The sequence below is a fragment of the Syngnathoides biaculeatus genome, chromosome 10 (assembly GCF_019802595.1).
Source record: "Syngnathoides biaculeatus isolate LvHL_M chromosome 10, ASM1980259v1, whole genome shotgun sequence".
NCBI lineage: Eukaryota > Metazoa > Chordata > Actinopteri > Syngnathiformes > Syngnathidae > Syngnathoides > Syngnathoides biaculeatus.
In genome coordinates this window covers 17493811-17517492 of record NC_084649.1, presented here as the reverse complement: position 1 = coordinate 17517492, position 23682 = coordinate 17493811, and the positions used below count along the sequence as shown (strand labels likewise).

General features: G+C 40.0%; 1 protein-coding gene and 1 pseudogene across 1 annotated transcript in view; both read left to right on the top strand.

Annotated features, from left to right (window-relative positions):
• Window positions 1-23682, top strand: part of iars1 (isoleucyl-tRNA synthetase 1) — a 58020-nt gene that overhangs the window by 2600 nt on the left and 31738 nt on the right. Inside the window, exons 2-13 of the mRNA XM_061832565.1 lie at window positions 281-409; window positions 1612-1768; window positions 1831-1950; window positions 2036-2118; window positions 2699-2816; window positions 2901-3048; window positions 8711-8798; window positions 11479-11539; window positions 11697-11792; window positions 13182-13304; window positions 16085-16176; window positions 17704-17802. Coding sequence (XP_061688549.1) covers window positions 291-409; window positions 1612-1768; window positions 1831-1950; window positions 2036-2118; window positions 2699-2816; window positions 2901-3048; window positions 8711-8798; window positions 11479-11539; window positions 11697-11792; window positions 13182-13304; window positions 16085-16176; window positions 17704-17802 — 1304 coding nt within the window. The 5' untranslated portion in view covers window positions 281-290. The remainder of the gene's footprint in view (window positions 1-280; window positions 410-1611; window positions 1769-1830; window positions 1951-2035; window positions 2119-2698; window positions 2817-2900; window positions 3049-8710; window positions 8799-11478; window positions 11540-11696; window positions 11793-13181; window positions 13305-16084; window positions 16177-17703; window positions 17803-23682) is intronic.
• LOC133507290 (vimentin-like) lies at window positions 13312-14958 on the top strand (annotated as a pseudogene).

Here is a 23682-nt window from a genome sequence, read left to right as displayed (position 1 = left end):
GCATGTGGAAAGTTAACCAAAATATTTGACGCAAGTCATGCTGTTCAAAGGAAATACTACTTGATACTAAGGAAATGTATTTAAACATTTGACCTCAAAGGGTCTGATTTGACTAAAGACGGTGAAACAAAAAAATTAAACGTGTGTTTTTGCCCTGTGTATGGAAACCTCTGGCTTCAGGTGTATGATTATATTCTGACCTGAGTGAAACTTGTGTAAAGTCCTACATGAAGATAGTTTATTTTTTTTTACCTATGTGTGATTTGATGTTTTGGTGAAGAGATACCATCATGGTGGAGCCGGTGCCTGAATCCATCAACTTTCCCTCACAAGAGGAGAAGATCCTCCAGCTCTGGAAGGAAAAGGACTGTTTTAACGAGTGCCTCAAACAATCGAAAAACCGGCCCAGGTGAGTTGAATGGAGCTGTTTTTGGCACCAATAAAATTCTAGAATTTCTTGTCTAACTAGTTGTTGATGACTGTCTAGACGTTCATTGTGAGAGGTTAATGAGCCTTAGGCCCGAATTAAGAGTGTATAATTCAACTGTATAATATGTGTCATGACTGCGTAAAAGGGAAAAAATGGAGAGAATCGGTTATCCTCAGATTGGAATCAGGTGTCTGTCAAATGTAGTTCAAAAACAAAATAATACATTTATCAGATATCTGTGCTTACGACTGCAGCCTAAACCCATAGATCGGACATACCCCGTCAATGCAATCTGATTACTCTGATTAGTGATGTATATGCCAGGGATCTTGATATTGGTGCAGAAACAGCCCATCTTTACAGTACTAGTAAAACTGGACTGATAATATACAGTAATATCGATTCACCAGCCTTACAAATGGCCTTGTAGCTAGGAGCCATTTTGGCCATATACTTTGTCAAACAATCAAGGGGGGGGCAGGAGCAGTTTCAGATATGATCGAAATGGGCAGCCCCTCCAGGCCGCAACCGCTGTCAACCTACCGTAATTTCTGGCCTACAGAGCGCACCGGATTATAAACATCACCCAGTACATTTGCAAAGGAAATACTCTTTGGTACATGCACAAGCCACAACTGTGTAAAAGCCGCAAGTACCCACATTGAAACACGAGATATTTACAAAGAAAGACGGTACACAGAAAGAGTTTTCAAAGTTTTAATACCTTAGCTCATCTTAACATAGCAGCAACGCGGTAGCATTAACAGGGCTGGTTAAAAAAAAAAGATAAAAACACCGGTAAAAAAAAAAACAACAACCGTGTCAGACACGGTTGCACAGCACTAATAGAGCCGATTAAAAAAAAAAAAAAAAAAAAAACATACCTAAATCACTGAGACGTGGCAGTAACACAGCAGAAGCACGCTAGCGCGGCACTAATAGTGCCGGTTAAAAAAAAAAAAAGAATCAGTAAAAGTCTGGCACATACTGTATATTCCACTGTTCTCACTCTTACCTTTTGCGCTCGAGTGCCCCCTTGCGGCCGTTAGAAAAAATGCACAAATTAGCCGCATCACCGCATAAGCCGCAGGGTTCAAAGTGTGTGAAAAAAGTCGCAGTTTATAGGCCGGAAATTACGGTAACTGCAATCACATAATTACGATGCCAATTTCCCCGACCAGGTACACCTTCTATGATGGGCCACCCTTTGCCACGGGTCTTCCCCACTACGGTCACATCCTAGCGGGCACCATTAAGGACATCGTCACCCGTTTTGCCCACCAGAGTGGCTTCCATGTGGACAGGCGCTTCGGCTGGGATTGCCACGGCCTGCCTGTGGTAAATGATATATAAAAACCTCAAATCCTCCCACAACTATTGCTCAGCTGTGTGTTTTGTAGGAGTATGAAATTGATAAAACCTTGGGGATCACGGGCCCTGACGACGTAGCCAAGATGGGTATCGCCGAATACAACAAGCAGTGTCGAAATATCGTCATGAGATACTCTCACGAGTGGGAGGTGAGAGATTGCAAGAAATAAGAGTTTGTTGTAGTTTGAGAATTGCCAAATGTGACTTGGATTTGCTGTTGTCGGGCATTGCCAGGTCTCGGTCAACCGGATGGGCAGATGGATTGACTTCAAAAACGACTACAAGACACTCTACCCGTGGTTCATGGAGACAGTCTGGTATGTTTGGCCGGGAACAAAATAATACAAATATAAATGATTTTTTCCAGAGTTAAACTATGATAATTCTAAAACTTTTGTTCCCTGCGTATAGATTTTGTGTAAACAATTTGGCAATCGTGTCTTCCAAGTGTAATAAATAAGCTACGAACTCTAATGCATAGAAAAAAGATTGGGTCTCAACTTCATTGACGATTATGTGATTCTTGTCTCGCAAGTGTAAAAAGAAATTTAACACTCCCAATAGTAAATGGTGTTGTTATTCTTTTTACATGTTTTGAGTTTTTTTTTTTTTTGCCGTTGGGATATAGTGTCACAAAATACCAAACTCGTGTGCAGAGTGATAATCGTTCCTCGCTTATCAAACTGAAGACTCAAAAAAGATTTTTATTGGTTAAACTTCAAATGGTTCTACCACAGAGGTATTACTCCTTTGCGGAATTACTATCCAGCAAATATTGGATTTTAATGGTAGAAATATCAAAGGTGAGGCCATTATAAGAAAATTTTTAATATCCTGGCGTAGCCTACATCGGATCACAGCACTTACTGAAATGTCCGTTCATATGATTCTGATCAGGTGGGTGTTCAAGCAGCTGTACGACAAGGGTTTGGTGTATCGCGGCGTCAAGGTCATGCCTTTCTCCACTGCGTGCAACACACCACTCTCCAACTTTGAATCGCACCAAAACTACAAGGTCCACACAACCCCCAAGACTTAAGACATTATTTCGCAGCAGACGGGGAAAAAATAAATAATCATTCCTGTTATCTTATTTCAGGACGTTCAAGATCCATCGGTCATTGTCAACTTCCCGCTGCTAGACAATGAGGAGGTGTCTCTTCTCGCGTGGACAACCACCCCTTGGACACTGCCCAGCAACCTGGCCTTGTGTGTCAACCCTGAATTGTCTTATGTCAAAGTCCAAGGTAAGAGTCTTGACACAAAAATCTATTCATATTTGGGGTTGCAAAAATTATGGATTGGTACAAATGCTACTAAGCTCACAGTTTGCTACAGTCAGAGAACAAAATATAAAAATGCTTGTCTTTTTAAACAGGGACCAATTTTAAGACATTTAAAACTGATCATTACCAATGCAAAATTAAAGATTTTCTAATTCATAAAATAAAGAACATTTTTATCCACTGTTTGGTCGTAAATTATGAATGTTGTCTGGGATGAACATAATGCAGGTGCCCAGGCAAAATGAAAATGTTAGAGCCGTACTAGATTCAAGTAATGATGGTGTTCATGTGCGAGGTGCCAAGCATTTTTTTTTCCCCCCCTTTTTTTCCCCCAAGTCTTTCTTTTACTTTTTTTTCCATCTATCAATTTTTCATCTATTGGGTGTGGACCTCAGGGCTAGACGCGGCTAGAGTAGCGTTATAGTTCTCAAACGACTTGTTCAAATGAAAAATGTTTTGCGTGAATATACTGAATGGAATCACCTCGTGAATTGATTCGTTCCTTGAAGCTCAGCTGTGAGCATGTGCTGCACAAGGTGCCACTCGCGGGTGGCAGCGGTTGCTGAGTGCGCACATGGGCTGCTGACGAGGGGGCAGGCACCGTGGGAATGTAGTACCGTATTTTCCGGCCTGTATGTTGCGCCGGAGTACAAGTCGCACCAGCCATAAAATCCAAAGAAAAGAAAAAAAAACATATGTAAGTCACACTGGAGTATAAATCGCATGTTTGAGGGAAATTTATTTGATAATATCCAACACCAAGAACAGACATCATTTAAAATTTAAATGACGAAAATTAAAAAAAAAAAATTGAAGAGAGGCAACAACAGGCTGAACGATATGATTACGTTACATGACACAACTGAGAACGTGCCTGGTATGTCAACATATTAAGAGTTATTCCGATAACTATAGCATAAATAACATACGAAGAAGTTAACCAAAACCATCCGTGTCACTCCAAATATCCGCTAACTAAAATCCAATGAAATCTTCATCCTCGGTGTCACTTCTGAACAAGTCCGCCAACTCCAGAGCATAGACAACGCGCCGCTTCCTCTTCTACGTCGTTTACGTCAGACTCATCGTCGGTTGCAATTACAACTAGCCTCTTCCGGCCTTTCTGAATCCCGACATGATCGTTTTGGTTGTCACAGAAGCCCATACTTTGTCGAGCCATCCAATGGCTTCCCGGAAAGTTGCATGGCGGATTCACCCGGAAGCTGTGCTCTCGCAATGATGCAGAGACAGTTTGACCAGTGAGGTTGTCCACAGGCTTCGGGTCAAAATGCTTTTGACAAAGGTCGCTCAAAGAACAAAATACAAGAACCACCGAAGTTTTCAACAAGAATAGACAGCCTTTGTAGAGAGGGAGGGTTCTGCTGTGTGTCTCCATTCACAGATGGGGAGCATGCCAACGCATTCGTCCTAAATGTTGCCAATAAACATTTTGCCAACTTCACCTAAAAACAAGACGATCAAACGAATAAAAGACATGCCTTTGTCGGCAAGAACCGTTCATCGTACCATCATGATGGCTAATCAAATTGAATTACGTTCACGATAAATGGACAGAAGTCTCAATGGCTGCATGAAGCTTAATCTAACAACGTATGACAAGTCGCATTCATGGTAAGTACTTTTGTCATCATTGGTTAGCAACATCATAGCAATGTTATTTAATATAATCTGCAGAATATGATTTTCTCTTCAATGAGATTTTTGTTCAGTCCTTCTCAGTTGTTAGAAGTTACAGCTACACAGGCAGGCCTAGTGCGCCCTCTTACGGTTGTCGTGTGAAAATAACCGATAAGCGACTCGAAAAATGGAGGGTTGGATGGATGGAGGTAATCTTCTTCCTTTTCTTTCGGCTTGTCCCGTTGGGGGTCGCCACAGTGTGTCTTTTTCCATCCAAGCCTATCTCGTGCATCCTCCTCTGTAACACCCAATGTAATAATTTGTTAATAATTTCAAATTCCATTCGCTCTGGAGAATAAATCACACCCCCGGCCAAACTGGAAAAAAAAAACGCAATTTATAGTCTGAAAAATGCGGTATATGAAATAATATAAAATGTCTCTAAATGCGAAAGGTATGTATGCACAGGCTTTTTACCATCTATGAAATGGCTCATGCTAACACTAACAAAGCTTTAAGCGGATGCAAAAATATGTAAAAAGAAAAAGAAACTGTCAGGTCATTAAATAAAACAAACTTCCTTTATTTGTTCAGAAAATAAATAACGGTTAGGATGTACTGGATGTCTAAAAATAGTCATGCTTTCATTCAGTGAGGTTGGTGGGTAATGAAAACAAATGAGCACTATGCAAACCTCTGGTGCTCATTTGACAACCTGACTACAATTATGTACACGCCTGGTAATAGTTAAGTATTATTGTAAAACACAAAATATGTACACCTTAAAAAATACTGTGTTGCCGTTCACAGAGTACCCAATATGAAGTAGGTAGGTACTTAAATAATGACTTAACTTTTTATGTTGCATATAGACCTAAATTTGATCCAGTTGTTTTGCAAGCCTTGTACCAGTATTGTCTTTTACATTCATTCAACATACCGTAAAGATATTATATTGATCAACAGTAAGCTTTTCATGATTTGTTTTTTTTTTTTACATAAAAGGAGAATTTCAACTGTTACCATAAATTAATTCAGAACATTTGACAGAGGTTTTGTGTTACATGTTGTGTGTGTGTGTGTGTGTGTGTGTGTGTGTGTGTGTGTGTGTGTGTGTACCTAACCTTGTGACTTAGACCTGGACAATTACCAGCTTCCCGTCATAGCAATGGGATACTGCAGGGGGCACTGTTGAAACATTGAGCAAATGACTCAGTACCTGCACTGCCTCTGCTGCATGAGAGACCGCCTCAGAATACCAATGATTTTTTTTTTCTCCTTTGGCATCAAGTCGGTCTCTTTTTAGCTCTCATCCTCCTCGCTTCATCTCCATCCAACAGTTTCTTCCCGTTTGCCTTCACCCTCCACCTGTTTTTGACCCGGCGTCGCTCTTATGTTCGCCGCGTCTCTCGGGCATCTGTCAGCCTCTGCAGGTCTGAGCCCTGCAAATCATCTGTCACAGCGTTGACACGTAGAAATGTCTTTTTTGTGTGCCCCCCGCCCACGCTACTTCAGTCTCTCCTGCACGATCCTTTAATTTCCCACTTTTAGTGTTTTGGGACAGTTCTAGTTCCCCCGATGGCGATGCCTCCGCTAGTTCTGTCATCCGTTGAGCAGTCTCACGGCACGGCCATGGAGTCCTTACCTGACCTTGACTTTTTATGTATGTGGCCTTGTTGTTACCAAGCAGGATTCTGCACCTGACTTAGAGCTGTCATGGCCACCCCACTTAGCACCCCCCCCCCCCCCCAACAACAGACACAGCAGTTATGTGGAAAAGAGCATTACATGGTTGCTGTTTATCTCACATGAAACATGGATCATTAAACATAAATCACTCTTGTCAGGGCCATTTGTTCCAGCCTTCAAAAATTAAGCAGCGCATGAGAGAAATCATCATTCACACATTGCAAATGTATGCCATCTTAGAAGACACTAATGAGGAGGAATTGATTTGGAATGGCCGATAAGCATCCTGTGTCACACTATGTGCCGGATAACCAATTATTCTTTGTCTTGCATCTTTCGTCTGTTTGTTTTTTTTTTTTTAAATGATTTTGTTCACGTTTGAACTGGCATGCAGTAGAACAGTAGTCATGCTCATTAGCGTAGCATGCGCAAAAGGTCAGTTCAACTTTTTTCCGGGTTTGGTCACATGATGTTCAGGTTATATATCTTCAAACTGCTGTTTTAATACACAAAGCAGCAACACATGCAATTAGCGTGTGTAATATGCACAGGCAGAGATTTTCTACACTGCGGGAATAAACTCATCTTGCAGCAAAAGTAAGTGACGTCATCTTGAGATTACAATGGACCTTTTTCGATGGAAACCTAAAGGTCTGTCCCACAAGTTTTCAAAATGGCGATTAAACATCACATGTTTGAAGTCAATTCTCTATCGCGTATTCCAGATAATATTGGGGTATGTTTTTTGCCAAATGCCTCAAACTTGTCCAAGAGAGTTCTACAGAGAGGTCTCAACTATTTCACGCAAGGATATGTACACAGAATTAAGATTTTGGACAGAGAAGTACGCAATGTCAGAGTTACAGCGAAATGTTGCCGATCGATGCAAAAAAGTTTGGCGCCTCACAAACATCATATTGAAATCCATCAGGATAAAATAATGGAATCGTACTGCGCATGTAAAGCAGGGTGAGGATTTTTTACTTGGAAAGATCACGAGTAATATCATTGTAGTCTTTATAAGTGAGTGGGTGTATTTAGTTGACTTGGCTCGAAATGGAACCCATTGCTCTGTCTTAAAACTCTGATGTGATACAAATGGGCAAATAGACATTTCTCTTGTATGACATTGTGCATTTACATATCCCTAACCCGACTCTTCGGCATAAAACATTACACACTTCGTTCAGCAGGTCAGTGATACACTAACGAAGTGAAAATTGTTCCCCTGCAATGTATAAAGCACTGATAATAATTCAATCAAACTCCGAGAAGATACTTCTCCCTCACGTACCTTCGAACATACAGCCTTGTTTGTTGATATTGTCCACATTTAGTTGTACGTGCGCTTTTCCGCGAGCCTTAATCCATCGTAGACAGTTCGTCAACTGTGTTTAACGCTTTGGAAAATGAATCAAGGGGGCCCCTTGTAACCTATCAGGATATCCTTCATCAGAATTGCACGTTTCCCAAGCGCATCTTAGGACCATTTTCTTCCTAACATTAACTTTTCCAAGCGCACGCTCCTGACAACCAGCATTGCTTGTGGGACAATACGGCGAGAGGGGAGTGTCAAGCCAGGGTTTAAGTCAGTTCGGCTATCTTATTGACTATTATTGTACGAGTGATTGACGGGTCGGAAAGGTCCATTTCAGCGTCCGGTCGCCTTCATTGGTTAATGGAAAGTTGAGTCTTGCTCCTTTCTCTTATCTACTAAGACGATATGTGCAACAAGAAGGACTAAAACTCGGGACCTCCTCTGTCCTAAATATGTATGTAAAGGCAGTTCTTCTATATTTTTATTAGAAAAAGAATATTTACTGCTGTTGTTTATGATTGTATTCATTGTATTTTGTGTTTTATGTACAGCATTTGTTCACTGGGTGCTTAAAGTGTTGTATAAATAAAGACGTTGAAAGTGTTCCTCACCCATTCATATGTGGATTTTTCATTCTCATCACAAATATCTTCTTTGCCACCAAGTTTAGGTGATATCAAAAAAAGCAAACAAAAGGCACGAAACAAAGCTAACCAAGGAAAAAGCCAAACACTTGTCGAGTTAATTTTTCCTGCTTACTGAGCTGAAGTCTCACATAATCTGCTGACAACACATAACATGTTTTTGGACTTGAGGCATATTTTTTCCACAGTATTTTGGTTGAACTCCAAATAATACCACCTTTCCATCTTTTTCTTGTTTCCTGCCAAGAGGCTTGCTTATAAATAATTCAAATAACCTGCTTTACGGTTAAAGCTTCACCCAAACCCGCCTGTCTTGTTTGTTTTTTTTTCACAGATAATATCACCAACAAGACATACATCATGATGGAGTCCCGGGTGGGCGCTCTGTTCAAGTTGGAGAGTGAGTACACCCTCCTGGACAAGTGAGTGTTCATAGAGCCACTTTTCAAACTTGTGAGAGATTGAGTCATGCATCCCTTTTTGGATGTAGATAATTAAACACAAGTCCCTCTGAGCTCCCTCATATAACAGCAAAGTGCTTTTGTGTAAAATCTAACAAAAGCTTGCAGAATTTAAATTGCAAATGAAACAAGCAACATTAGTATAGTCGAGGATTTTTTGGTACATGCTTAAGTGAGTCTCATTTTTACAATGCTGCAAATTAGCCTAGCTAATGCGACCAATCATTCCAACTTTATAGTTGTTCGAATTTCAGCCCATAAGACAAGATTTTAGTGGATATCAGGTGACGCACAACTTTATTCTGGGACCACGGTCGTTATCCGAAACACTTGTATCTCATATCTTCTTCCAAAGGAAATGCCATTAATCTCTTCTAGCACCACAGAACACACCTACAATTGTGTGTTAAGATTAAAGAGCAGACTTTATACGTTTGTAAGATTTGGTGAACTCCACATCATGTACATTCTTTTTCATTTAAAAAAAGAAAATTAAATCTACAATTGGGAATGGCAATACATTGGACCCCGCTATTTGGAGGGCAAAGGGACTAGGCTGACTGCAAATATTGCAAATCTCCCAATTAACGCCCATTTTAATTGCACGGGGGTTGTTAATAAGTGTATACATTTCCTTCCAAACGTATTGGAAAGGCAACGTCAATTCCTTTGTTTGTTTTATACTGAAGACATTTGGGTTTCAGATCAAAAGATGTATATGCGAAATTTATGACTTATAATTATTATTTCACCTCTCAATGTGTTGAATAACTCAGGACAGAGGACATATATGAGCAAAAGTATTGAAACACGAAATGTTTCTCGTTGGTCACTTGTTACTTTTTAGCTTGTTAAAATATTTTATAGTGCTTGTTTTTGGCTGAGTTTCACCTGTGAAAATTGCATTTGCTGTTAAGCAAAGATGAAGAACAGAGCGGTTTCTATGGGAGAAAAGGAAATCGATTTGAAGCTGCTAATTGCACAAACATTGGGCATACCCAATACAACTATTTGGAATGTCCTGAAAAAGATAGGAACTACTGGTGTACTGAGCAACAGAGATCAAACAGGTTGGCCAAGGTTGTCAACAGCAGTTGATGACAAAAACATTGTGAGAGCTGTGAAGAAACACTGAAAGACGATAGTCAGTTGTCAGGAGCCAGATGTCATAACATAACGATAAAACATGCGACCGTTGTCTAGGAAGAAGTATTGCGAACAGCATGACTGGGAGAGCTAGAAGCCACAATAGCCTGTGAAGATAGAACTAATAAAACTAATAGAACTATTATTTGGTATGTATGAAACTTAAAAGTTTCCAACACAACACCACTGCCAACCTCTGCAGTGCGGGGGTGAAAGTGTCACAAGCCGCTGTTCGAAGAATGCTTTGAGTGATAAAATATGCAGGGCATCCCGCCAGATGCAAACCACTAATCAGCAAAAAGAATCGGAAGGCCAAATTGGATTTTGCAAAGAATTACAGAGATGAGTGACAAAATTGATCAAGAAGGCAGCGACGTGGGTGGTGTGTGGAGCAGGGGGGAACAGGTTAGTAAGTCATCACAGAATGTGACTAAAATGGACCAATCACAAGATATGATCTCTATGGAATGGGTTTCTCGCATAGGGTTATGGTAGAAGTACCACTTTCGGTACATGGGCTCTCATTAGAGGTATGCCAAACCATCACAGAATGAAATCTTTTGTGCATGTTAATTACTTCAATATTTTTCTACATGCATACATAAGTATTTACGTAAGTACAGTTCAGTGTAATTTAACAGTGTGTGTTTGATAAGTTAGAAATGTTTGTTTTTAAACCTCCATCTATCCATTTTCCATCTCTCTTATCCTCACTAAGGGTTGGGGGCGAGCTGGAGCTTATCTCAGCTGTCTCCGGGTGAGAGGCAGGGTACACCCTGAACTGCTCGCCGGCCAATCGCAAGCATGTTTTGAAACATTTAGGAACAATTTGTATTTAATGTTCATGTGCCTTTCATTTTAAATGAATCATTGTTTGAGTATAGTTTTTACATTTCTGCATTCAAGAGTAGTTAATTTTCAAACAGCAAGTTACATTGGCTAAATAAAATTTGATAAATTTCTGCCTTGTTGTGATGAACTCATGGGCCCACTATACTACTACTGTATTTTATTGTTGGTGATACTACTCAGAGAGCTTAGCATATTTTTTAGAAGTGCAACTTGATGTTAAAAGTTTCAGAAGCACTGGTCTAGAGGTTGTGGGTTTATATCTCTGACTCTTGCCCTTCTTTGTGGACCTTGCATTTTCTTCCTCTGTCTTCCCAGATTTCTTCCAAAACTATATTTTAGGTAAGGTTAATTCCAGACTGTAAATTGTCCATTGATGTGAACGGTTTTTTGTATTGCAAGAGCTATGTGATTGATTCAATGCCAACTAGTCCCGGGTGTTTACCGCCTCTCCCCATAAGTTAACGTTGTTAATGCTCCAGCTCACCTGTAAACCTTATGAGTACAGGCACTGCAAGAGATGGATAATGGATGGATTTCTTGGATCGGATTGTGAAGCCTCTCTCAAATTGTTTTCTGAAAACTTTTTTTTTTTTTTTTGCGCTCTGCCTGACATGTGACTGAAGTGTGTTCCCTGCCTTTCCAGATTTCCTGGCAAAACACTCAGAGGAAAAAAGTACAAGCCTCTTTTCAATTACTTTGCCAAGGTTAGTAAACTCTGAGGCTGCATCCTACTTTTATATATTGGCTGCAAAATGAAAACAAGCCCGTTTTTTTTTTTTTCAACCCACCCGTCCACATATTGGCATTTGTATTTACGTCCTTTCAATCTCTCTTTCTGTTTTTTGTACGATATAACCCCAGTGTGGCGAGAGAGGTGCATTCCAGGTGGTGACGGATAACTATGTCAAGGAGGAAGAGGGCACAGGAGTGGTCCATCAGGCGCCTTACTTTGGAGCTGTAAGTATTCATTTGGATGTTTTTTTTTTTTAAATTTTATATATTCCGATTGAAACAATGTATAGACAGAATATTTTTTTTCCTATGGCAATATACCGCAATAACTGACCTGCAGTTAGATTCATGACAGTTTTAAAAATATGGTAAGTCAGACAAATTGTTCTGGAAATTAATTTTTGTAGGTTAGCATCTTTGCAGTCATAGTAATAAATGCATTTTTACAAATTGTCATCATAATCTCTTGTTTTCAGCCAGGACTTTTAATTTCAGTTCATCAATCGTACCCATATGTGGTCACCTTTTAGATCATGATTTAATTATTATTATAATTTTAGGGGCTATACATATATTTTAAAAAGAAAATTATGCAAAAATCCCTCATAAATACTACATATTCTAAGAATTTGTGTGTTAAATGTCTGGGCTTTTTTTTCCCCAAGAAGACTTCCTCTGAGGGTTTTACTCGTTTTTTACAATTCCAAATGTTCTCGTATGGCTCTCACTAATAATTTTGATTGAATTCCAAATTGTTGACCTTTAGGGTATTCCATTTTGGAAATTCATTTCTTAAAATGTCTTCATTGTTTTGTCGTCTAAAGTGCTCTTTGAGCGATTTACCTATTTATTGTGTACATAGTAACAAAGCATAAGAAAGATGAATGTTTGATACTTTTAAAAGTATCATTTGGATATGCATACATGGAGTTAAGACTTGTTTAGCAAAAAGGCAATGTTCCGATGCTATCATTGGTACAATTGGGTCATTGCTAATGCAGTTAGATGACTTTGTCAAATGGGGCTTAGATTACCCCGAGGCTTGTAGGTAACCTTTGTGTTGTCTTAAATCGCCACCACACCAACTCGTTCATCTTTCAGACCTTGAGTGTGAAGGATTGTTAACATGTTGCATTGCACATATTTTAGAGATGGCAGATGAATGCATTTATTTTCCCTTAGAAGGCAGATTTCCATTTTTCCCCCCATACTAACATCTTAGCCCTGAAATGCCAAACAACCCCGTTAGCCATCCATCTTTTGCAGCTTGACAGGCTGTTTGAATACAGAATACATTTACAGTTGGAGTGGAATCAGCCCCTTGGTGCTTAGCTTTCACATAGCAGCAGCATTTTGTTTTTACCTTTGCAAGCATGCAATTTGGTATGGAGTCATAAGATGCCAGTAGGCTTGTGAGACAGTCTGCCAAAGTGGTTGGGTAATTACTTATTTACAGTTTAATCTATTTAATGGAGATGTATCTGGAAGAAAATCTAATAAGGATTACTACTAAGGTGTGCTCACTCCATAACTTGTACAATATTTTAAAATGACTGTGAAAGAGATTAATTAGCATAATCAGTGCTTGAATGTGTGTCCAATCTCCTCTTGTAGGATGATTATAGGGTGTGCACTGAATACGGCATCATCCAGAGGGACCAGGCTCCGATCTGCCCCGTGGACGCCTCCGGCTGCTTCACTTCAGAGGTCACCGATTTTGTGGGACAGTACGTCAAAGTGAGTGATGCGTCAGCCTTCTACATCTAGCTCGGCAGATAGTTCATTGACAATAAATCCCTATCAGTATCAATGGGGGATTTAATATTTACTCTTTTCCCACTTTGAACCAAATACTTCCTTTCTCAGTTGCTCACAATTTCTCTGCTTATGACTAGAAAATGCTTTTCCATTAAGGATTATCTTTTTCCGCTGTGAATATTTGCTCTCAAGTAATTTCAATTAGTTTTCATTGATCGGTTGTCTTCTTGAGTTGTGCTTATAGGATAATATGGAAGCACTCAATTTTAACAACTAAAATAAGGCGAACCTAAACACCCAAGCAAGCAAAAACAGTAATAAACATTTTTTTTTACATGGTCATCTGCTTATAGCAGTCACAGTTGACCAAACAAACCACGCTATCCAAACAAAATGTGTGAACACAATCTGATTTGACTACTCAAATGCCGTACTTGTGATTTCTTTATTTTAGTGTGTTTTTCAGCATTGGTCTTTGCCTTTTATTTGTGTAAGGTTCACATGTGAAGTGAACTTAATTAAACCAGTGTTCACTTTGCTTATTTGGTCCGCATTGGGTTTCGGATGTTAGCTTTCGCACTTGACCGTGTCTTGCTCTTAAGTTTGGAACAGAGCTGCACAAGCTGCATGACAATGAAAAAGAAGAGATGCAGAGGCTCAATATCCAGTCTGAAGCCTACGTTGGCAAGGTGCAAGCCCTAGACAAGAGGAAGCCTGTTCTTCAGGAGAAGCTACCCAGGCTACTGGGTTGCAACAAAGGTGCCCCAACAGGCGTCAGAAGAATAGGAGCTGAAGGTTAAAGAAGTGCGGGATATAATTGAAGGTACAGTTTACAAATTACAGTGAGAAACTGGCAGTTGATATTAAAAAAGAATACCTTGAAGAGGAGTTAGACGCGTGGAAGCTGAAGCTGGACAAAGAGGTGGCACTTAAAGAAGAGTCCGAAATAATATGGAGGGATGTTTCTGGCAGAATGTTGACAATGCTTTATTCTGTAAGGCCGCGCAAGAGATGTGCATCGAGCATCTGGTGGTCTAGATCAAGTTCTAGAACCAGCTGCACGCTGAGGAGGTGGCTGACCTATTGAAGGAGAACGAGGACTCCAAAGTGACCATGAAGTAAGTTGAAGAGTGGCCTGACCTCGCCGCCTTCCTGCGCCAACATGCGGAAGGATATAGAGGAAGCCAAAAAGTGGTACAAGAGCAAATTTGTCAGACACCTTTAAGGAACACGCCGGCAAGCACAAGGAGCAGATGAAAAGCATGAAAATCGAGATCACAACCTTGCACAGCCAGCTGACAGACCTCCAGAGCCAGATTGACACCCTGAGGGCTCGTAACACCAACCTTGAAAAGCAACTGAAGGACATAGTGATGCCCCATTTGGATAAGGTGGGGAGCCACAGAGATGTCCCCACTCAGTTGTAGATCCTCCTCTGCAAGACCAAGCTGGAGATGAGCGAGCATCTCCAAGACTACCAAGAGCCGCTCCGCTGCACACCAAGCTCAAGCTGGACATGGAGATCGCCACCTACAGGAAGCTGCTTGAGTGGGAGGAGATCAAGCTGGCCATTATTCAAGATGACTTCGTAGTTAGGTGGGGCCAGCCAACAGAGCATCATAATCAGGAGTGAGCATCACCATTTGTCAGGCATTTTGGGTGCCCCCCAAAAGTCAGGGGCTGTTTCCAGTTTAATACATTCGTTCAACAACCACACTAAATTAGATTTTGTGGATTTTTATAATAGTTTCTCTGAGGTTTTATTGACAATGCTAAACTATTATTCTTATTACTAATGAATGCCTTTTTTCAGACCCCACCCCACCCCGCTCCCCCACACATCACTCTTCAGATACGACATGTTGGAGCAGTCAATGTTTCAAAATGCAATGCATAATTCAACAAGGATTTAGAATATAGATGTAAAATAACTATCAGGTAGGCATTTATGGAAATGGTGTCATAGCCAGTTCGAGCTAGTTACATCATTTACCCAGCCTACTCCGTGGCCCCATTTTCCAAGCAAATTCCCTTGTTTCCCAGCTCATTCCTGCTCCTTACTGCGTCATATTTGACACCGCTTCCCAAAATAGCCTCCCTTCCATTCAATTGCCTCTCCTCGACTCCTCCACCACCACGCCACCCTCTCCCATTTGTCATCTTTGGCAGCCGTACTGTCTCCTTCGTCCTACCTGATATGTGCATGTCCTTTTTCCTGCATTTCGGCCTCATGGTGCTGTCTGGCCTCATGATGTCATTTACTGACTTCGGCTTGTCACATTTTGATCCAAGTATAGGTTTTTAATAAAATCATACTGAGAAGCTCTAAACTAACAAAGATTGAAGCAAGTGCATTTAAAGCAGCCTATTGATCCTGTTTTCTACCTCGTCAGGTGTGTTATGCTCTTTTCTTTTTTAATCAGCATTATTGTAAAACCTTATGATATAAGAGATGTATGAGGTAGCTGAAGATATTAAATAAAGATAACATTTTCCACTTTAAATACTAAAAGTACTGGTTCTTTGCCTGACCTAAGTAAAATATTTTGGGCCACTCAGTAGCCGGTGAAATTCCCCTCACTGACCATTATCGCAAGCTGGTGTTTACATTCTAAAGACTCTGGGGGTCAGGTTAGCATTTTAAACTAAACAACAACCCTATTTAAGATTTTATTGCTCATGTACTGAATCCATGTTAATCACATTCGGTTAACATAGGTGCATTTAATTTTAAATATGTTATCCTGTTGTTACTGTAGGATGCTGACAAGAATATCATCAAGTGGCTGAAGGAGAAGGGTCGCCTTGTCAATGCCAGCACTTTCAAACATAACTACCCATTCTGCTGGAGGTGAGACGTGGACAACTTGCATATTGAAAATAATATGCAACTTCTTGTAACTACTGACTGTCGATAATGGGAATCACTGGTCATATTAAATACTGCTTTATTTATCAGCAGCAGCCCTCCTGTGAAGTTGCAGCACAGTTTAACAGTCAGTGGTGTCCAAATGTACCGCACGGTCAATAATGGTTTGCGGTCTCAGCGCAGAATCAATTCGTCAGTGTGCTACCACAATTATAACCTTTCAAGGTCCCACATTAGCAGAACTTCAATTCATTAGCTTGTCTCTGTGCAGCGATACAATTAATTAAACCCCCATCATATGCAACGATGTCAAGATACAAGTAGATGCAGGCCTGGAGAGATGAAAGTCTTTCACCGTTACCCCTCATCATCTTGAGTTGTCGATTGTATATAAGAAGAATTTAACTAAAAAAAAAATGAATGCTTAAAAACATAACCGCCTGTCCCTTTTCAACCCAGAGATGCGAAAAGTTCAAAACATCCGAATTTTGTCTGACAAATTACTTTCACGTTGACTAATGGCTGTACAGATTCTTCTGGACATTAAAAAAATTCAATACCCTACAGCTGCTGTGATGATCATTTCATGAGTAAATTTAATAAAATAAACACGATATTGTAAACAAAAAAAGAGGAAAAAAGCTGCTTGGGGCCATACTATTTTATTTATTGTTTATCATTTACATTATCAAAAAGTGAGGATGAGGAATGGGTAGGAAAAGAAAAGGTGTAATGCCAGTTGCTAGCTATCATGTCATGAAGTCACAAAAGTGAATTCATCATAAAAACATATTAAAATTAACATTGCATAACCATACTTCGAGATATACCTTATTAGCCACACAATGGCGACATTTACTTAATTGTGGCTATACGAAATATAAGTAATATAAAAAAGAGAGAGAAGATAAATGAGCCATACAATAGATTCACAAAATAGAAATCTCTAAATTGTCTATGCACAAGAGTTCCAATTCAATCTACCAGCAATGTTATTTTTGTTTACAAAATAAAATGCTGCATTTTAAATTACTTATAAAATCTGATTAATCTGATTTAATAGACTGTTTTTTGAAACGAACATTGAAAACAGAATTGGTAAAGGCCAATTAAGACATATTTTGGACAATGGCACTTCAAAATCTCATATACTTTATTTCAGGGTGCAACTGGATCCGCCATTACAAGTTTGATAATGTTATTATTATAGATATGTAATTATTGCTATTATTATTATAGAGTAATGATCATGTTGTGCATGTCAACAGTGTTCAGAAATGTTTTTTTTTTTTTATCAGATTACATAATATAGTGCACTCCAATAACTGTTTTGCGGAAATGTTCTTGAGAAAACGTTTAAAACGTGGATTTTCAGACAAATTTGGATGAGCGTTATGGAAGATGGATGGTTGTTCAGGAACTGAATTTCTAAATGTTGGCAGCTCTGCCAGGCAATTTTCCGCTGCCCATGTCTATTTATTTGCTTGTAACGCATTCATTTACTCACAGGTCGGACACCCCCCTAATCTACAAAGCCGTGCCCAGTTGGTTTGTCCGTGTGGAGCACATGGTGCAGAAGCTTCTGGACAACAATGGACAATGTTACTGGTAAGATGTTATTTGAACGGCGTACTTTCACTTTGCTGAAGCCCCTGACAACCAAAGTTTTGCTAGTGTGAGTCCTTTGGTGCATATTCCAGTTCACTTCCACTGCTGTGGCACACATGGCCCGGCACAATTCATCAAGCACATACATGTGCAAATTAGATGTGTAATAATAACAATAATTTGTAAACTATAATAACTGGATGACAGCATGCATGGAAACGCTCACGTGCACAAGATACTTACACTTAATTATTAATATCATTGCTCCACCCAGTTAGTCATGATAACCACTCCTTTGCACAACAGAAATAAGCTCAACGAAGCCCCCATAAAATACTTAACACATACTATTATATAGACAAACAGTAAATGAAATAAAATACAAATCGTGCGCGATGCTAATCACGATAGCGGAATGTGGAGTCGAAGTAAACGTCTGCATGATGGCTCACCGACGAAGTGGTATTACCCCGGGTGATCCGAATGCTCTTTTCTGAGCTGTTGGTAATGGGACTGTCAAACTGAGATGAATGACTTGCCGGTCGGAAGGTGAGACACACAAACACACACACACACACACACACACACACAAAGGCCGAGACTGACGCTCACTACTGTAAAGGATAAATTCATTCCCTGTGGTGCAATGGTGGTACACTTAATTTCACGGCATCCACACTTCTTCATGTGAATTTTATAGTAATTGACAGCACTGGAACACTTTTTATATGCGCTGGAAAGCAGCAGGTGATTTTTTTTTTCATTATTTTTTTTATTTGATGTACTACAGTAAAGAATATATATTGGGAAAATTTTGCATCATAACAGATGTTTTTTTTTTTCTTTTTACAGTACTGAACAATGAAGTTTAATTGTAGACCCAATGGCGGAATTTCCATTTAGTAAATGGAAGCTAAATTACTTGGAAGTTAGACTACATTTTTACAAGGTATTCTGGTGTAAGAAAGGTTGACGACCAAAACAGCTGCAACACAGTGTTGTGCTGAAAAGGTTTGAGGTATACTACCTGTATACAGTATGCCATATGTTAATAATACAATTTCCATAATGATGAATTTAGCTGACACGCTGGAGGCCTTCAAACACATGCACTTATGCAACTTTCTAATTAAAACTTTCCTCCAGCTCCTGTTAAATAATTGAAAGGATGCTTTTTGATGAGAGACACCACTTTTGCTCCCGTGAAGATTTTTAATTCCGCCAAGATTGTCTGTCAGGGAGCATTGCCGGCTCATCAGCATCCTCATGAAAAGAAAAATCCTCCCCGGGTTCAGTGTACTTTCAGATCACGTTCGTGTTCGTTGATCAGAGGCTAGAAAAAAAAAGAAGCCCTTCAGAAAGCGACGTGCTTGTTAAAATATCCTTACAGTCATTTGTTCGGCTTGTCTCGCATTGGTGCAGCGGGCAGGCAAGGGCTAAGTATCTATTAGGACCTTCTTCTGAGTAAATCAATGACCAACCTAACGAGTACTCTGAGGAGAGCTCATCGTCTTCAGTACAAGCATGCTTGGCCACACATTCCCTACAGCAGTGGAAGATAATTACAAATAGATGAGGCAGATCAATGTGTTTGTCCTATTTGTCCAGCTTCCTTTTTTTCCTCCACATTAAGCATAAGTTGTTAAAAAGAAATAAATACAAATAAATAAACCATGTAAAATCACTATTGTTCTACACTCTACAGCCACCTTACCTTACTCCTTACATTATATAACAACCGTTTGACTTGAAATCCCAGGCCTCCAGCGATGCTCTATTTGATGACTTTTGAGGTGGACATCGGCAACTGTGAGGCACTTCAGTTACAGTGAAGAAAATAAGTATCTGAACACCCTGCTATATTCCAAGTTCTTCCTCTTAGAAATCATTGAGGGGTCTGAAATTTTCATCGTAGGTGTATGTCCACTATGAGGGAGATAATCTAAAAGAAAAATCCAGAAATCCCAATGTATGATTTTTTTTTTTTTTTTTAACAATTTATTTGTGTGATACAGCTGCAAATAAGTATTTGAACACCTGAGAAAGCCAATGTTAATATTTGGTACAGTAGCCTTTGTTTGCAATTACAGAGGCCAAACCTTTCCTGTAGTTGTTCACCAGGTTTGCACACACTGCAGGAGGGATTTTGGCCCGCTCCTCCACACAGATCTTCTCTAGATCAGACAGGTTTCTGGCCTGTCATTGAGAAAAACGGAGATTCAGCTCCCTCCAAAGATTTTCTATTGGGTTCAGGTCTGGAGACTGACAAGGCCACGCCAGAACCTTGACATGCTTCTTACGGAGCCACTCCTTGGTTTTCCTGGCTGTGTGCTTTGAGCCATTGTCATGTTGATAGACCCAGCCACGACCCATCTTCAATGCTCTGACTGTTGTTCCCCAAAATCTTACAATACATGGGCATGGTCATTCTCTCCTTAATACAGTGCAGTCGTCCTGTCCCACGTGGAGAAAAACACCCCAAAGCATGATCCTACCACCCCCATGCTTCACAGTAGGGATGGTGTTCTTGGGATGGAACTCATCATTCGTCTTCCTCCAAACACAGTTTTTGGAATTTTGACCAAAAAGTTCAATTTTTGTCTCATTTGACCACAAAACCTTCTCCCATGACTCTTCTGTATCATCCAAGTGGTCATTGGCAAACTTAAGACAGGCCTTCACATGTGCTGGTTTAAGCAGGTGGAACCTTCCGTGCCATGCATGATTTCAAACAATGACGTCTTAGTGTATTTACCAACAGTCACCTTGGAAACGGTGGTCCCAGCTCTTTTCAGGTCATTGACCAAGTCCTGTCATGTTGGCATGGGCTGATTCCTCACCTTTCTAAGGATCATTGAGACCCCATGAGGTGATATCTTGCATGGGGTTCCACTCCGATTGAGATTTTCCCCTGTCTGACCAGAGCCTCTGAGTCTTCTAGCATGAGACCGGACACTTCATATCATAAGTGTAGTAAGAGAAACAAGAGGAGGAGAGGAGTACTGGGACTTGGTGAGCAGTAAAGGGGGAAAAAGAAGAGCGAGGGGGAAAAAAAATCATTAAATTGATATATTAGAGGCCTCAATAGACAAGCCAGCGACAAATGGGAATTGATGAACTCGTTGCCTAGTGGGTGGATAGAAGACAAGTACCACCCCCACCACTATCTCGTCCTGAGCAACATTGAATTGCACAGCAAAGAAAGAAAACACTGAGCGAGAGTAAAGCTTGTAACCTGTTTGGAGAAAGTTTACAAAGGTGATCCATTTCACTTTTCCACTTTACAGTATATACCAGAGGTAATCAAATATAGATTTTCAAGGGCCACAAATGATTTCTTCAATGAGTCAAAGGTCCATTTATTGAAGTTGTCATGCCACGGGTGACACTGTAATATTCAAAATAAAATATCCTTTTCATTCAAAGCAACAACACCAAAGATACCCACTAAAATAAAATAGATTTTCTCTTTGGACATAAAATAAGTAATTACATAAAATTGAGGGTGGGAATTGCTTCATTTTAGCTGGCATTTCTGCTTTTTGTTTGCCTTTAAACATTGTGTGCATCACTTCATAAATCCATTTTTTCTACATCACTTGAAGTGCATTTATTTTTGTTGTTCGTTCTTTTGGATTTTAAGGAACATTCCTATACTCTGTCAAATAATAGTTTCAAATTGAAAATCTTCATTATAGCTTTATTCTCATGGGATATGAAGCACATTGATCATGTGATGGTTGGAGGGAGAGTTGAATGCCAGATTTTCATTGTTCACACTGATCTTTTGTCAGCAAATTTGGAACATACCATTTTGGTATAGAGTCGGCTCCTTCAGCTGGCAGCATGACAGCAATAGCTCTTCTCAAAACAAAAGTGAAAGTTAAAATTTGCACTTGCAGCAGTGACCTTTGAGTGACCCAGAAACAGTCTCTATGTGAGTCATCAGCATGGACGCAGGTCACTTTAAATACCAAACCAGAACAGGTCGTTTTCAGTGCGCCCACCTCGTTCGCCACCAGCCTCTGCGTCTCGGTGCTGTGTCGAGCACATGTTTAATGAACGGGTCGGTGAGTGACTCATTACATACAGTGTGCTAAGTAGAGTATGTAAAGGCTTTTACAATTTAGGAGTGCTTCCACACAGCAACAGAGCATCCCACAATCAGATTAGATTACATGCCTAATGATGCACCGACAGCGTCTTAGTGTGGAGTGAAAAGATTGACACCTGTCTTGCCAGCATTTCCTGCACTGTTTCAGCTCTGACACAGTAATTGTGGAATGTTTGATCTAATTCACCCAATTCTGTGTCTGTGCTGTTTATACTGAACAGTGAGTCAGGGAAGATGTTTTTAGCTGGCAGTGTATAGAGCTCGTGCACGTCACGTCACCATTTTCACGGCGCCATATTGCCGGTCAAACAGAGCTGCTCGACATTGTGGGAGACATTGAACCGGAGGAGAATATTTACAATACCCGAGACCTGTTGTGCTGTTGGTTGTCACAACAGACGAGACCGATATTCTGAGAGGTCATTTTCTGGAATACCAGCTGAAAAGACCAGAAAATATCGATGGATTTCGGCAATTAAACATGGTGGATGGTGCCCAACATAATATACACACACCTGTGTAGCAATTGTTTCATTTCAGGTAGGAATTATTCTTCTCAATCTCAAATTACCAACAAGTATTTATAATGGCAAATTGGCTCATTTGAGAACAATGCGTATTAAAAAAAAGTCTGTCGCAGAGGTTTACGGAGGTTAAGTGTGGCCACAATGGCTTCTGTGTAGGTTCCGTGGAGATGACTCCGCCCTCTCTTTTTTTCCCAATCATAGTTAATGAATGCGAGTTTGTGTAAAACCATGGGTCATTTATTTAAATATTGGTATTTGTAGTGAAAAAATCTGAGTGGCTCCATCACTATGTGGGATTTATTCTTGATTGAGAACAGATCCAGTAACAAAGTATTTGTATGCGTACAGACTTTTCTACACTTTCAAACACTTCCGTGTAAATCTTGACGACTTACCAGATACATGTGTAAATCCAGTTGTCCAAGACAAGCGGAAGCGAATTAACAGTCCAATTTCTTATTGGCGAAAACATCGACTTCACCATTAAATACGGGTCCTCTATGCCGACTTTATCTAATTTTTCCACGTACCTTTGTTTATTTTCACCTTCTAAATGTCTAAGGGTATCAGACTGGGCATCGTCCTATAAGGCATATTTTCGTGTCGCCTCCATCCGACTTAGCATTGAACAATGCTTTGCTAGACTGGCAATATGGCCAGTCACGTGACTTTGGTGCACGAGCTCTATAAGGGTTTAACAAAGCACTGATAGGGCAACAACAGCCTCAGTGGGAATGTGAGGTTGTTTTAACTGTCATATCACCCACCATATTACTACACTTCTGGAGACCTAGTTGACCTCAACACATTGAGCACCTCTGGAGTAACATTTGCTTTTTTTCACTCTCAGTTTCTAGCTATCCTATTATTAGCTAGCTGCCACACGCTTGTGCTGAATCCATTGTAATCATTGCCTGTATATTTATGAAAGAAAAATGGCAAGAGTGTTCACAATGGAAATAATTATTTGAAATTGAATGGATCTTAATGGGCAAGATTGTTTTGAAAGTCGATCAAATTGAAGCTGGACCAGGATCACAGAATAAAGAGACAGTGGTCAAATTTTTGGTACTGTTCCCCAATCTCGTTGGCTTTATATGTACACTGTTCAATATATATATCTTGATATATCTTTTTCCCTTTAAGATTGCCTCAATTCCATTGTGGCATAAATTGGTGCTGGAATAATTGCCTTTGTTTGCATGACCTCATTACCTGGGCCGTCTAGACAAAAACATC